Source organism: Oxyura jamaicensis, chromosome 2, assembly GCF_011077185.1.
Source record: "Oxyura jamaicensis isolate SHBP4307 breed ruddy duck chromosome 2, BPBGC_Ojam_1.0, whole genome shotgun sequence".
In the NCBI taxonomy this organism is placed as follows: Eukaryota; Metazoa; Chordata; class Aves; order Anseriformes; family Anatidae; genus Oxyura; species Oxyura jamaicensis.
This window is the reverse complement of record NC_048894.1, coordinates 89,337,089-89,352,830: the sequence shown is the minus strand read 5'-3', so window position 1 is coordinate 89,352,830 and position 15,742 is coordinate 89,337,089. Positions and strand designations below refer to the sequence as shown.

At 38.4% G+C, this 15,742-nt stretch overlaps 1 protein-coding gene across 4 annotated transcripts in view; it reads right to left on the bottom strand.

The window, feature by feature from the left end:
• Positions 1 to 15,742, bottom strand: part of FHOD3 (formin homology 2 domain containing 3) — a 410,832-nt gene that overhangs the window by 73,297 nt on the left and 321,793 nt on the right. For 2 of the 4 annotated variants that reach the window (XM_035317954.1, XM_035317956.1), the window contains 2 exons: positions 6,298 to 6,432; positions 2,852 to 2,902 (listed from right to left, as the gene is read on the bottom strand). In XM_035317954.1, coding sequence (XP_035173845.1) covers positions 2,852 to 2,902; positions 6,298 to 6,432 — 186 coding nt within the window. The remainder of the gene's footprint in view (positions 1 to 2,851; positions 2,903 to 6,297; positions 6,433 to 15,742) is intronic. The other 2 variants (XM_035317955.1, XM_035317957.1) reach the window with 1 other exon arrangement.

Here is a 15,742-nt window from a genome sequence, read left to right as displayed (position 1 = left end):
CAGCCCAGCTGGCTGCAATGGAGGTTTTTGCAGTTTGCCAACCAAGATCTGGATAGATCCTTCAGTAACAGGGGAGCTACACTGTTTTATTGTCCCCAGCTCTTTTTCGGCTGTTTTAAGATTTTAGCTTCTGTTGCTGTGTACTTCACGGTTAACCAGCGGAGCAGAGGACTACCACGAAAATGTGCCTTCTCAAAATATATCTGCTCATTATACTGGAAGAAAAAAAGGAAACCAGAATGGCAGCTCTCATGGCAGCACAGGAGCATAACTAGTTATCAAATTGGCAAGCTAATAAGCAGATGTGGCAATTTAACCAGGAAATAAAATCGTTCTACAATCAGTTATTAATGCTCCACACTCGATGAACAACATATATTTATGGGATTTCTTGTTTCAGCCCAATGTCTCAGCGATGAATAAATACCAGCATCAAATACACAAGGTCTCATGAAGGTCTCATGAAAGGGTGAGGTACCATCCCTCCACTGCATTTATTTCTTCCAGTATAGGATCGATGCCTTGCCTCTGTGTATACTGCCATACTCCTTCAAATCATGGAAAACTGCAGACCTCAACTTGCCTGTGCTGACTCATTTCTATAGGCGAAGAGCCAAAAATTTGTGGGCTATCCATTTGGCATGTCTCATGAAGATTACATTCCACTTCTTCATCTTCAAGTAGACAAAAATATTGTGAGTTCCCTAGGTCTCAGGGCAATGCCCCGAGGACAACTTAAAATGTTTCTGGGCCAACAGAGTCACTGGGTGGAAAGCAGACCCACCCCACCGAAGCTGTAAATCACACTAAAGGAGGGTTTGGAAGCTCACCTTTGCTGGGTTATTTTTAAACTACCACTGGAAAATACCCAACCAAGCAAAGTGAAAAAACTCAAATCATCGAACAGAAAGAACACAAGAAATGAATGGTGCTGAGTTATACTCAGAGCCCTTCAAACTGTTTTTTTTTTTTTTTTTTTTTTTTTTTTTTCCTGATACAGAGGCCACCCAGAGGCATTGAAAACATGGGTGCCTGTACTCCAGAGCTCAAGGGTGATGTGACAGTACACAGAATGTATCACAGATTTAAGAGAATTTAGATGAAACAGTCCTTTTGTATGTGCTCAATAATCTTTCTTTTCTTTTTCCTAACACGGATTTTAAATAAGATTTGAACACTTTGAATACAGCATGTTCTTATTGTCCTTGCATTCTCTTAAAACAAGTCAAAATTCTACTTGCTATATTAAATGAAACTTCATTGGTGCAAAAATGTTAATTAAAAAAAAGTTACAGAAAGACAATGTAACGGACTACTCATGTCTGACCTCACTTGTAGGAATTTTCTCCAACATTTATATTCTGTCAAAGCAAGTGTGTCTTTCTTCTTTATGGGGAAGAACTTAAAAGTTAAACATATCAGTTCAAAAATTCCCTAATGACAGAGGGACACTACTATTGATGAATGAAATCGTCTCACATTGCACAGCAGTGATGTTCTGCTGGTAAACACTTCCAAAAAACTTATCCGGTTGACTTGGTGTGTTCCATTATAACTTGAAAGCACCGGAGAGCTCACTTAATTTGTTTCAAGTCTTGCTGATGAGCATGCCTGCTGCAAAAAGTGGTAATCAGCTGAGATCTGTGTATGATGCTTATGTGCTCAGATGCATTTCATTTTAGAAAATGCCTTAAAATAATTTGTAATTGTGTCTAGACGGACAAAGAATGACCATAAAATGTTTGTTACTCTTAGAAATGTCAAAATCATATTTTAATATAGTTACTTTAGCCACAACAGATATGCTGGCAGATGAGACTTCCACCTGCAGAAAAAAAAATGCCTTTTGGTGTATGATGAGTTTATAAAAAAAAAAAAAAAAAAAAAAAAAAGCATCACAATTGCTGAGAAGGCTGCTCTCATATTTTGATAATATAATTCCAGTTCCTGACAATTCGTAAAGTATCTCTATATAGCAACCTCTAGAGGGCCATTAAAGCAGTACTGAAGCAATCTGCATGATTTTTCATCTACTATTTGTTCAGTAATGTGCATATTTTCCAGGTAAAAAAAAGAGATCCCTCCAGGGTGTAATTACTAGTGGAAGCAGAGATGAAGCTACTGAAAGGCAAAGGTCCTTAGACAAGTATTCCTTGAAAAATATGTTTTCATAAGCACATAGCTCCCGGACTAGCCCAAAGTTTCTAAACTATTTAATTGAATGTTAAAAAAAAAAAAATGAAAAAAGGAAAAAAGAAAAAAGGCGCAGTCCCTTTAAATATGCTATCTAAATAAAACTAAAACAATGTCTTAATGACAAATGCTAAGCTTTATAATTTACTAACAGATGTTTAGAAAGACTGGCAAAGAATACTTAGCCCTGAAAGACTAAAAAACACTGGGAGTGGGTCAGACCCATTTCCATCAGCCTGTAGCGGCAGTTTTCCAATGCTTGCTATCCCACTCTCTTTCCTTTATCCTCAGTTGCCTTTTCTGACCCTCCAGAAAGTTTGGGACCCACTGGGTGAGAAACACAGGCTTATTCAATTTATAACTTCACTAAAGTTGGGCAAATTTCTAAGGCAAATCAAGTAAACTTATTTCCCACACAGCTAGATAAAAGATAGATCATCAATCACATTCTTACGCATTCCCGTCCCACTGCTCCTTATTTATTGCTGTGCTTACAGCTGGACGTGATTTTCCTTTCTAATAACACAACAGATTTCTTGTAGAGTTCTTTTTGAAGGAAAGTGTTCTGTGCATGCATTGTTAGTGTAAATACACAACAGCTACACAATATAGGAAGTGGAAACAACCAAAGGGAAGGATGGACGCAGCATATACAGACCTCTCTTCTCTTGCTTGTCTTAGTTCTTCTCTTTTGTCTAAATAATCACGGCTAGAAAGAGAATTTCAGTAAGTTGCAGAGGAAACCAAAAGAATAAAGTATCAGAAGTACAGTAGGAGAAACCAAGAGCAGCACAAGAAACCTTATCAGAAACAACGAAGGCTGTTTTCAACAAAAGATTTTGACTTTGTCCTCTGAAAAAATGCTGAAAAGTAGCTATGTACACGTTACCCCACATGTACGTGTAAACCCGTTACGCAGTTTGGATAGTCATTAGAAGTAATTACAAAAAAGTTTTAAAAAAATAGTAGTATTGAAGCATATTTTGAAACTTGATACCTGGAATTAGACAAAAGGAATTGGTTTCTTTCTTAAGAAGCTAGCCCATTAGTGGCTGTTAAACAATTATTCACTATCTCTACTGGGAATGTCCTGAAACAATGATTGCTGGTATCTGGGATGGTATATCAAGGCAAGGAGCAGACTCCTTGCCCTGTTTCCAATACACCTTTCCTAATTGTATGTTAGTTGCCACAGCTAGAAACAGAAGAGCAGACTGTCTGGGCCTTTGGCATTACCAAGTAGGACAATCTTCTTTTAAAGCGCATTCAAGATTATCTGACAGGTGAAATCCTTTCACTTCGTTTTTCACCCTGAGTTCCAGACAAAAACCCACTTTTATTTCAGCTGTCCCTTTCTCAGCCCCTCAAGTAACTTGTATACTTAACCTCTGCCAAGTCACCTTTGCAGGATGCCTGGGCACTGTAACCTCAGGTAGGCCTGTCACATCCACAGATGAAAAATTCCTCAGCAAGAAAATTTAACTCAGAGAACAGCAGAACTCGATGAACATTCAGCCTGCCACAATAACACAGCAAAATAGTTCCGTAAAGTATATTTTAATATTTAGCTGAATCTCCTGGATACAATGGCTGAGAACGTTAGATTCTTCCCCATTGTAACCTAGGAGTACCAGAAAGATTTTCAGAACCATTCAATTTCTAAAGAAAACACTGTTTTTTCTCTTCGTAATGTGTCACAAAATTAATTACCTGCCATCTATAATGCCAACAGATTATCAAACGCCTCTTTGCAGCTGCCATTCAGAAGTCAGCATTAACATGGAACACACCTTATTGTTTCAGACCATCTCCATATTCTTTTGAATCACTGAACTGGTTATACTTTAAAGATATTTTCAGAGTATTCTTTGCAAATAAAATAGCTATGGGAGTAACCCCTAAATAAAACAAATGAACAAACAAACAAAATTAACTAGGATTTTTTCAGCAGGAAAACAAGGAAATTACCTGTATCCTCTGACTACTTCCACCTCTCCCTACAGCTGAAGCATTGCACCTCTCTTTTTTGGTCATATTGTTCTACATATGGAATAACAACAATAGTCCTACTGAGAAAAAATACTAATTTTGTGAAGCTTTCCTTTTGCTAGTAGTAGCTTTTAAAGCATTTTAACACCTCTCCTAAAAACAAGCTCTTTCACAACTGGAGATGCTCCTCTCTAAATTATTCTCAATTTGTCAATAATGGTGCCAGAATCTAGTGCAACGTTGTCAAGGCAGAATTGGAAAGAATGAGACAACACATGAGTCATGATGGTAAATCCAGTACGGCTCACGAGTTTAAAGGCTGTGAATTGGAAGTACTATTTTTAATCAAAAATACAACTTCAGGGGTTGGGTTTCCAGCCAGACTGATGATACGATAATGAAATCCCAAGAACTCTTACAAAACTGTCCACGACTGTTTGCTGTGGCTTTGTCCTCCTCCTTCCATACTGTTTAATCATCTGTGGGATGCCATCTGCAAAGTTTGGTGGCTTTGGAGACCCTCCTCTACTCAAACAGAAGCTATAACTTTTGGGTGACCAGGGAACTCAAATATGAAAGATGAAAACACCGGGTATTGAAAAATTGTTGTCGTAAGTATGTAATAGTCATGACATTTAGTTAACCAGTTCCTGACTCTGAAGTAATGGGATGAAGATGTAAATAAGTAGTTCTTGTGACTTTAAGGAAGCTCTTTCAGTGACAGAACAACTACTGTAGCCAACCTTTAGTGAAAAGTGTAGATCTGTTCTTCAAACAGGTCAAGCTGCCAAATGTCCTGGTGGCTTTTTTTGGCTTGGGAGTTTCCTTTCTGAAAGATCATGTTGGCTTTCCACGACAGCCTGCTGCAGCCTGCTGATACTACTTAGAGGGAAAGTTTTTGGAAGACGCTTGAGGACTGGGACCTGATTGATTCTGTTTCAGGAGAACTTGGGAAGCTGTTGGCTGCCAAAGATCCTATTATGGTGCTCTTCCACCTTCCCTCCACCTCTCATTTTCTTCCAAACTAGCTATCTTCTGGAGCCAGTAGAATATCTCCTTCAACCAACCAGCCAACCACTAGCAAGTTATTCCTCTTTCCAAATTCACCATGACACAAACCATTTCCACTTCTTACTAGAGATGATTACAGTGAAAACAATCCTGCATACTAATAAACAAACTCACATGAAACCCAGTGCCATCTTTTCCATAAATAGCAACTCTCAGGCAACAAAACATTTATCCTACCATTATTTAGATTACTGTATTATATCTTCTGACTGCTGAAAATATGCTTACTTTTCACTTCTAACTACGAAAAAAAAAAAAAAATATTTCTTTCTCAGTGCACACTCTTCATATGATAGGCATAACCTCTCAGCAATAGGCACCTTATCTATCCCAAGCCCACTGCAGTCTTTGGTGATGCCTGTACTGAGATTTCCAGCCATGAATCCATCAGGAAGAGAGAACTCACTACTTACTATCCTCAAGATATCTTGGGATCCTATGATATTGTCTTAGATGTGAAAATGCAGAGTCCTATATTCAGATGGGGCCTTTGTCTGGCCACAGATTGAAAGATAATTTTGATACTTATTTTCTCTCACTTGCTGTTTCCAGGAAGGAGAGATACATGCTCAAAAAAAACAGGAATAAGTATACCCCAAGACAGCAAAATATGTTTACTTTGCAAAACATGAAAGCAAAAAGATGCCTCAGTGCTGTCCCTTCCTCCCTTCCTGATAAATTCCTCCCACTGTTTCACCTTGAGACCTATGCCTCACTGAGATTGTGCCTTGAGAATCATAGAATCATTAACGTTGGAAAAGACCTCCAAGAAGGAGCATATTAGCTAACAAACTTGGCCTGTGTGGATATCCAGCCTGAATAATTGGCAAATATATAGCTGTCTTAAAGAATGTGCTAGTTTATTATGACAAAATTCACCGGAACGTGTTAAATATATCAGTTCTTAAGATACTCATATCAAGAAATGTATCTAAAGATATCCATGAACTATTCATAAATTTAATTATTTTCCAATTAAATGTCTCAATGACTTATGGACCCATCATGTTATGACAACAGAGTGATAGTGAATATGGTTCCTACTTGAATTTGTTTCTTTCTTCACGTTCTATTCGTTGCAACCTTTCTTCTCTCTCTTGACGTCGCCTTTCTCTTTCTGCTGCCAAGGACTCCTGGTGCTGCCGAAAAGATGATGTAAGGAGACCACCCAATGCTGGCCTGCAGAAAAAGGAGATCAGATTTCTCAATGTCACTTTTATTGATTATACTGGCAAAATGTTAGTAGCAATCATTCAGCAAGTAACATAATCCCAAACAAGAGAAGGACATGACACATTTATGTTTCAAACCAAAGTATCTTCTTGCTAAATTGATTTTAGATACTATGATGAGCTTCAGAATCACAGATCAGGTAGGTTTCATATATTGCCAAGTTTATGAAGTACAAATAAAAAAGTACCCGTGAGAATTCTTCAGCATATTTCAAATTGCAATATTTCCTAAATCTTTTTTTTTTTTTTTTTTTTTTTTAATTTTTAATCCTGTTAATGGAAAAACTGAACCCTATGAATGGATTTTTGAAATTTAGAAAAAAAAAAAAAAAGCCTGAAATACTTTTCAAGCACTTCCCAAATGTCTCATGCAATGATGTTAAAAACAGTTGTGCCATAAACACCTGAGGGTCCTGTACACATAGAAACAAAAGTAAAAGATCTCAGAACTTCCCTTCAGCACTGAATACTCTCTTTAGTAGGGGCTTATTTTTCCTTTACATGTTACCCAATCCTGTTATCAAAATTTCCTTGCTGTCTGTGATGCAAAGGCAAAATGAATCATGCGTAGAAACATGTAAATAAAACGCACAGCTAGTTATAACAATCATTAGGTGTAATCAAAATAGCTATTAAAAATCAGATGAAATGGGGCTGGAGGAGAATAATTACCCATTTTCCTTTCCTTGCCCAAGGCAGGATTTAGACTTTTCAAACCATTCCTGAAAACTTTTTTGTCTGACCTGCCTCAGAAGCTCTTGATGATGAAGCTCCATTTCAGTGCTTCACTATTTTTTTTTTGCCGTTTTGCCCATTTTTTTCTTCTGTCCACAGTGAACAAAAAGAACAATCTGATTTATGGCTAAGCAAGAATTAGTCCAAAAGGGGACTTTCCTTGCAGTCCTCTTACCATAACTAAGAACTAGATGCTCCACAGTAGATTACTGTAATGAAGGGGTCTAAAGTGTCACCACCTGCAATGCGTATCAAACTTTTAGCTATTGTTTGAGAGGCTGTTAAGCTGCATGAGATAAACCAATGAAACACGCAGTCAAAAAAGAGGGACTTTTTCAACAGAAATGGCAGCCTCTACAGTAGACTTCTCAGATATTAAACTGATTTCTCCTTTGAGATAAAACAGTTTCAAGCAGTAAATGCACTTTTAAAAGCTACATTTAAAAATGCTTAACGTTTCTTCTTGACACAGATTGTTGTCATTATTATTATTATTATTACTGTTTTACTGCAACTACTACTTTGGCTAGGAGAGTGGCTCCTCTTGCACATCTTTTCCCCAAAGTGGTGGTACTGGTACCACCAACCTTTCACATGGCATGAGAGTTCCCTCAGAGTAAATGTGTGTGTCTGTCTGTCTCTTAGACAGGAAATATCTATATTATACAGGGTAGCTTGATACAGATGTAAATGTATCCACACTGATTGAATTAGACTGATAAAATCAAAAAGACATAGCTCATGTAGTGCGGTTTCTGAGCATTGTTGTAATGTGAGTTTTGCTATGAAAGGATTAATGAAAGAAATAGTTATTGCCTCTTTTTTTAAAGAGATTGAACCCTCTAAAAAATATGTGTCTCAAACCAACAATGGAAATCTGAATAAATTTTCATTATTATTAAAAACTCAGACCTTTTCCCTTTTTTATTTACATGCCTGTGAGTGCATAATGTAGGCATTTTCTGTAATGTCACCAGTTCACCAGTGAGAATAGGTGTAGGAGAAAACAAAAAATATTAATGCAAAGCCATCTTCAGAGTGTCTACGTCTGTGTGAGCAGCAATGTCACAGAACATTGCCATTTCAGCCCTACTGGAAGCAGGGCAGTATGAATATAATTTCAATAAATTCAATAAATTGAATTTCAATATGTTATATCCCACCCGCATAAACATTACATAAGATGGTATAAAACTTGATATTCTGTAAGCCTCCTTTCTGGCACTCCTCCAGAGCTACAGTATCAATGCTGGATCACACTCAAAACCATAAAAATCTCCAATATTCCTCTGCGCTAAGAAAAAGGGGGGAAAAAAATCCCCAACCCCTGACAGTCAAGTATGTGCGGTGAATTTTTCCTTAAGCATACTTTAAATTGATTTTAACTTTTGACCTTTTAGTACATGCTGCAAGAGAAAACTCTCAGCAGAAAGAGTGGAACCACTGTACTAAGATTAAAAAAATCAGAGATCCATCCCTGTGGTAGTGTGAAAAACCATAGCAATCATCAGAAAATGGTCTAGGATGTGGTAAAGTGGACAGTGTCTCCACTTCAAACCATTTGGAAATAAACTGGAAGAGATGGTGAAAAGAGGGTTCCTACCAAATCTGCGCTCTTATCTGTTCCATGTATTTAACTTGCTATCCCATCACATTTAGCTTTGTTAAGTCTGCAATCTCCATTTAGAATCAAAGAAAGTTTTGACTTAATAAAACCTGAAGGAAAATGAGGGGAAAGGATGGGGTGATGCTGAGAGATCAGACTGATTGTAGTCTGCACAGCGTCTAGCAGGTTGGAAACCTTGAGCTCTGACTAAGCTCTTTGGGGCTCTACAGCGAATAGAAATTCTTATCCAAGGGATTACTGGGAAATTGTAGGGAGATGTGCAGCTCAGTCGTGCATATGGGATTCTAACCTGACCCTAGTAGTAAAATGTCTCCACATGCCAAAACACCTTGTTAGGAGGTTTGAACTAGAGCAGTTTGGCTAGCACTGTTCACTTGGTTAACACTTGCAGATGTATGAACAGCAGCTTCGCAATCTACATAAACGATCCGCAGGCTTATAGTCAGAAAAAATCAGCCGACGTCTAAGAAACTGCTGAACATTCATATGCCCTATTAGTTTGCCACCTCTTGGAAACTAATCAAATCAACTAGCCAAAACTTGCTACTTCCCAGTGGTTATTTAAGGACCCCATGCTTCAGCTGAGTTGCAAGCTAGACAGTAGTGCACACAGACATATTCTAATCAATTCATGTCTCAAATGCAGTCACTTCTGGACTGCCATATTACATGGAATCATTGAATCATTTAGCATGGAAAAGACCTCTAAGATTGTGAAGTCCAACCCTTAACCTAGCACTGCCAAGTCGACCATTAAACCAGGTCACTAAGCTATATTTTTAAGCTTACATCTTCATCTACATTGCAGACCTCCAGGGATGGTGACTCAACCACTTCCCTGGGCAGCCTGCTCCAATACTTCAAAACCCTTTCAGTGAAGAGATTTCTCCTAATAACCAACCTAAACCTCCCCTGGCACAACTTACGGACATTTGCTCTTGTCTTATCACTTGGTGCTTGGGAGAAGAGACCAATCCCCACCCTCCTATAGCCTCCTTCTAGGTAATTGTAGAGCACCTTAAAGAAGGATATAGCGAGGTGGGGATATCTAGCTCACTAATTTTGTGGCACTGACTTAAAAGCACAAATAGTCAGGGTTTGGGTTTCTAGTCACATTTAGAAAGCATCAGGCAATGGAACAGCACCGATAGAGCTGGTTTCATGCTTGCTTTGTGGTTAGATCCTGCCCAGGCCACTCAGTTGGACCCTTTCTCCTCCTTGAAGACCACACTTCACACCAAATGCTGACACTTGCCTTATGAAATTTAATAAGCTCACAGCTTCACTACTGCTATCAAACACCACAACCAAATTGGTATTCAGATGCATCAAACCTCCAAATGAGCAGATTTTAGTATTTAAAATGCTCTATCCTTCTTCTTCTAAATGTGAATGAATGAAAACTGGAGTAAACAGGTGTTACTTTCAGGTTGTATACGGGTGTTTAACAGCCAGAAGGGAAGGCAAGTGGTAAGATGTACTTCTCAAACATTCTAAACAATTTGGAAACAGATTTGTTTACATCTGGTTGGTCTTTTTTTTTTTTTTTTTTTTTGTCTATCTCTCTGGCAATAATGCTTAAAGTGCGTGTTCTCTTTCACTGAACTCATAGAGTTGAGTTGCAAATGGAGGTGAGATTGGCCAAAGCAGCTTAAAGGAATGCTTGCCTAAGCCTTTAGATAATTTTGGTGGTCTGATGCTTTCTAAAGGGTGATGAGACCTCTGGGCCTCAGGAATGCTCAAGTCTTACTGCTTTAGGCTGCATTTTAAAGATGGGTAAGTAAGAAAAAGTTTTAAAAAAATGAAAATAAGAATCTGGCACTGAATGAAAGGTGGTAAGGGTTTTTAAAAGAAAAGAATATGTGAATGCTCAATGAAAGCATAACAGTGATCACTCACAAAACTGGGTTATAGCTAATATATGCCAGCATTTTAATGTTGGTGTCTTATGTTACGGAATGGTAATATCAAACATTTGTTCAATTCCAAAAACATAATCCAGAAGGATCCTTGCTCTGACAACTATTTTTAGTCTTGAAGAGAATACAAGGCTATTAAGAATGCACTGTTAATATAAAAATACCAAGAAAAGCTTTGTTCTGCCTGCTGTTAAAATCAGCAAAAGCTAAACAAGATAAGCTAATACATTCTCATTCCAGAAAGAAAACACATAGCAAGAATACGTCCAAGTCTAGGGATTTGTGATTATAGGTCTGTACCATACCATTATGACCTTGGAAGGAGACAGGAAAGAGCAAAGAAGGAAAAAAAAAGAAAGAAAGAATAAAGAGGTGACAAAAATATACATAGGGCTGAGGATACAAAATAGAAACATTGCCTGTAGGCCAAAACACTTTTGAATAAAAATTCAGCTCACCTGACCTACTGCATTTGACACAATAATGAAATAGTAATCATGATAATAAAAAGCTCTGTGAGACAGGATATCTGAGTTTTCTGACAATATGTTGCAAGAGTGAATAAGGGACCTGAATTATTATAATCTTGTTGAAAAACAAAGAAAGTATGTCTGTCTTATTCTAAGTCACTTTGTAACAGGAAATTTTCATTTATCAGCTTTAAATGTTCTTCATTAGATTTGGAAAGATCTTCTTTTGTGGCTGCTTTTTCCTCTGTTAGTTGAATTTTTAAAATTTGCTAAATGGAAGTGGATATCTATAGCAAGAATACAAAATACAAAAGCTTATTTTAGGAGCTAAAGTAAAAGAACAGTTGACATATGAGAGGAAATCCCTTTAGGTCATGAAGTTAATATTCAGAACTTTCCTTAATATAACAAGGGTCAGAATCATTAATAATCTTAATGAGCAAGCACTAATTAACCATTTTTTCCCAATGTGCTCCTGCTCTAGCAGTCATGGGAAGGTTTCAAAAAGGGAACAACAGTCGGCAGCTCCCAGTCTACAACAGGCCTCAAGTAACTCTAAATGCCTCTCAGCTTTAACCAAATAAATCCGCTTTCCAGCTTACAAAGAGACAAAAGAGGAGGCAAAGCTGCCAAGAGCCATATTGGTTTTCACAGTTAAAGAAACTCTCCTTGTGTTATGTCTCTCTATATGACACGACAAAATTCAAAAGCGTGTTGATATAGGATTTTGCAAACAGACTAAACATTACTTGAGGAATCTTTATGAAACTTCTCTCAAAAATAAACAAAAATTTGAGAGAAAAAACTACTGACTAAGGCTTCCTTTGAGGAAGAAACTTGAGAATGACCAAGAGAAGAACTGATTTAACACTGAACTTTAAAATGTCCTGAAAGGCTCCATAAAATGCAGCTATAACAGGCATAGCTGCACAGAGCCAGGGCAACGGACCAGGACTTTATAGACATGCACTATGTGCAGACTGACATTTACAGTTTTAAAATTGTGCTTCTGTCTTTGTCTGACACAGACGCCAACCTGCAGCTTCTGAGCCTTCTTCGAGTCACAAATCACCTGGATGTGGCTTGCAGAGACTTCCCTTATGTAGGCTAACGTAGAGGTTAACATCCATGTCCCCTAAATATCAGCATTGCAGGTACCCGTGGGTGACAATGTCCTCCACACGTGCTGTCTGTTCAGTCGGTAATACTTAAATTTTAGTCTGAAGCTGCAAACTGTCTCATGCTTTCTGTTTAGACCCATGCTTCTGCCCTACGATGAAGCATCCAAAGCTGCAATCAAGAATAATGCTTACGCAGTAGTTCAATGAGCAACCCGGCCACTGTCAGCCACTGCTGCTTCCCAAATTGTAAATCGTCCAGTAATTCCCAAGGTCTCTTTTCCTAGTAAGATCTCAGCAATAAACTTGAGGCTTTTGCTCTGGGCCACTATTATCAACTACCAAGCTATCCTTTCCTCATTATGTTATTCAGAGTGAAAGATGGGCTTGGCATTTACCACAAGAAAAAACAGCCACAGCCACTAGTCTGACACAGTAGATGGTAGAAGCAGAAAGGAAGGAAAGCCAAGGAAAGGGGAACTCTCCTTGGGAGAGCAGCAGCTTTGGAGACTGTATAGTGGGCTTAGTTTCATAGGTTTCTTCCTTTTCTGCAGTGTTTAACAGCTGGAAAAAGATAACTCTAGAGTGTAGTTTAGTTAGTGATACATGGCTAATCAACAAAACAAAACAAAACAAAACAAAAAACAAAAGGTGAGACCCTGCCAAGAAACTTCATCCAGAAGCACTTCCCTGGTGATGTCAGTTACAGGAAAAACAAAACAAAAAACAAAACAACAACAACAACAACAACAAAAAGTTGCTTAGCATTCTACCAACTATTTTTTTTTTTTGAAAAGTATTATTATTATTTTTTTAGGAGATGCAAATTTGTAAAAGCACCAGATTATCAGAAAATCACTCTTTCAGGTACCTGGAGAGGAAACAACATTCAAAGGAAAAGGATTTATAGACTTCAGCTGAAATTCTTGCTTAGGCTTCCAGAATGGTATTTAAAGTATCCTTAAGATCAGTGGAGAAAATTCACCTATAATCCAGTCATGCTAAGCACAGTGTCTGTGTGCACCTGTTGTAGAAATACATGCTTTAAGGATAAACTGGAAGGTACGTTACCTCTAAAAGACACATTAAGAACATTGAGTTGAACACTCAAAGTTCAAGGTTCATCACGGGAGCACAAGACAACCTATTGCTGTAAATCATTTGTAGGAGATTTGTAGGAACATCAGAGAGACCAGCGAGAAGTGGAGACTAAGTTCATACTGACTGACCAAGAGGATCCAGAAGTAAAGGCTTGCAAGCTGAACTATCTAGTATTTTTGATTGAACAGATAAAGACAAGAAAATGGGGACTATGAGCTCCTGCTCCTAGCACGCAATACCCTGAGAACGAAACTTTTTCAACCTTGGCTAATTGCACAACTGTGTGGCTACCAAGCCCAGTGGGAACTGTTTCCTGGCAAATGCATCAGATGAAACCTACCTTGGCAAACACAGCAGCAGGGAACAAAAGATATTTTTCTGGCAACGGAATGAATCAAAGCTGATGACCAAGTTAGGAGCTTCTGCCACAGAAGTTAGACTCCTCCAGGGTCTCTTCTAACTATAGCCACAGTCACTAATGCATACACTTCAACACCAGAAACACAGTAAGAGGAGTTATAAAGCTTTGCAAACAAGGAGTTTGTCATCCCAGTTTTTATCCTAAATAACAGATTTGTAGATTGACGCTGCAAGTTTTCAGTTTCAGTGACCATATTAGATTCAGAGTCTGAGACGGCAATCTTTGGCTAAACAAATGTCCTAGATGTGAGCACAAGGCAGCAAAATACAGAAGAGTCTTGCAACAAACACCTTCTTCCCCCAGACAAGAAGGAAACTTGGAGGTACAGAAAAATGTTTTTCTCCCTGGTGTGCTCCAGCAACGTCTGGCTATTCCCCTTTGTTAGCAAAATTTATGAGGCTATGAAATTGAGATTGATACTTTTTTCTTCCTTTGGGAATTGGGGAGAGAGTTAGCTGGTGACTTAAGTCATGAAAACTGGGAGCAGGATATTTACAGAGCAAAGCAGTCTGGCAGTGAGAAACAGGAGGACTGGGTTGTACTCATATGAATTAGAAGCAACTTTCACAAGCAGAGAGATATGAGAGAACCAATAACCCCTTCTTCTTTCTTAATAAAGGGCTGAGCTGAAAGTGCCCTGCAATCTGCCCTCCTTCAGCAGGATTCCCATGGCTGCAATATGCACTTCAGAAACATGGCTCTCCACAGGGAACCCAGAGAAATGAGAGAGAAGAACAGTACTGCAAGAAATTGGCAAAAGGCTGCAGCTGAATTTAGAAATGGAGAAACAGTCAAGTAAGCCTTTTCTTCTACTGTACAATCAAAAATATATACACTATGTGTATTTCAAAGAACAAAATCTAGTTACTTTTGCACTGAATTATACTGCTCTTTTTGATTCCATACTAATCTCAGCCAAAGAGGGTTTTAAAAGTATGAATGTCAAAACGTCAACCACACTGTTTCTTTCCACCTAAGTTGTAGCCCTTGTTAACATAAGCAAAACCCAGCCAAGGTTTTGAAAGGCCTGTCAGGACAACTGAATGGCACATGAATCATTCTGCGGGGCACTGCTCTAAACGCTGCCTCTTCCTTCCTCCTCCTTTCCGAAGGTCAGATAAACAGTACCAGGAACTGCCTCTGAAGCTCTTCTCTACATGATAAAAGACAGGGATCCTGCTGCGGAGTCCTTGGATAGCTGCAATCCGAAGCTGAAAGAAAACTCACCTTGGAGCTAACAATAGAGATGCATCTGCTTCTCATCAAGTCTTCCTCTCTCCCCACCTTACCCCCCATCTTTTAATTTTTTGTTTGTTTGTTTGAATACACATAGATTTTTGCCACCAGGAGGTAGAACATAGTTTTCACATAATCTAAGGCAAACACTGTTGATAGAAAGCTGTGAAAGCTTTCACAATATTTTCCACTTACTAATTAATGATGAGCATTGCGTTATGCACTAAGCAGCCTATTCTCTGATGAGCAAATGTTACCCCTGGATCTCTATGTGGCTATTTCTGCAACTCCTAAGTTTCAGGACAATAAAATAGAAGCAGACTTCTGCCCTTCAGAATGGTCCTGTCATTAAAGCCTGCTGAACTCTACATCTGGATTGGCAGCACACTCAGAAATAACATAACTTGATGCAAAAAGGCATCCGAACCTGCTGATTTCATTATTGTTCAAGAAAAAAAAAAAAAAAAGGGGGGAACTATTCTGCCGGCAGCATGCAGCTGTGGCATACAGGCACTTTTCACACTTCTCCGAGAGCCATAAACAAAATGTGTCAGGCTCTAACACCCCTCAAATATAAGAATGTGGAAAGACTGATGAGATCAACTACCATGAATAGCAAGTTACAAATTT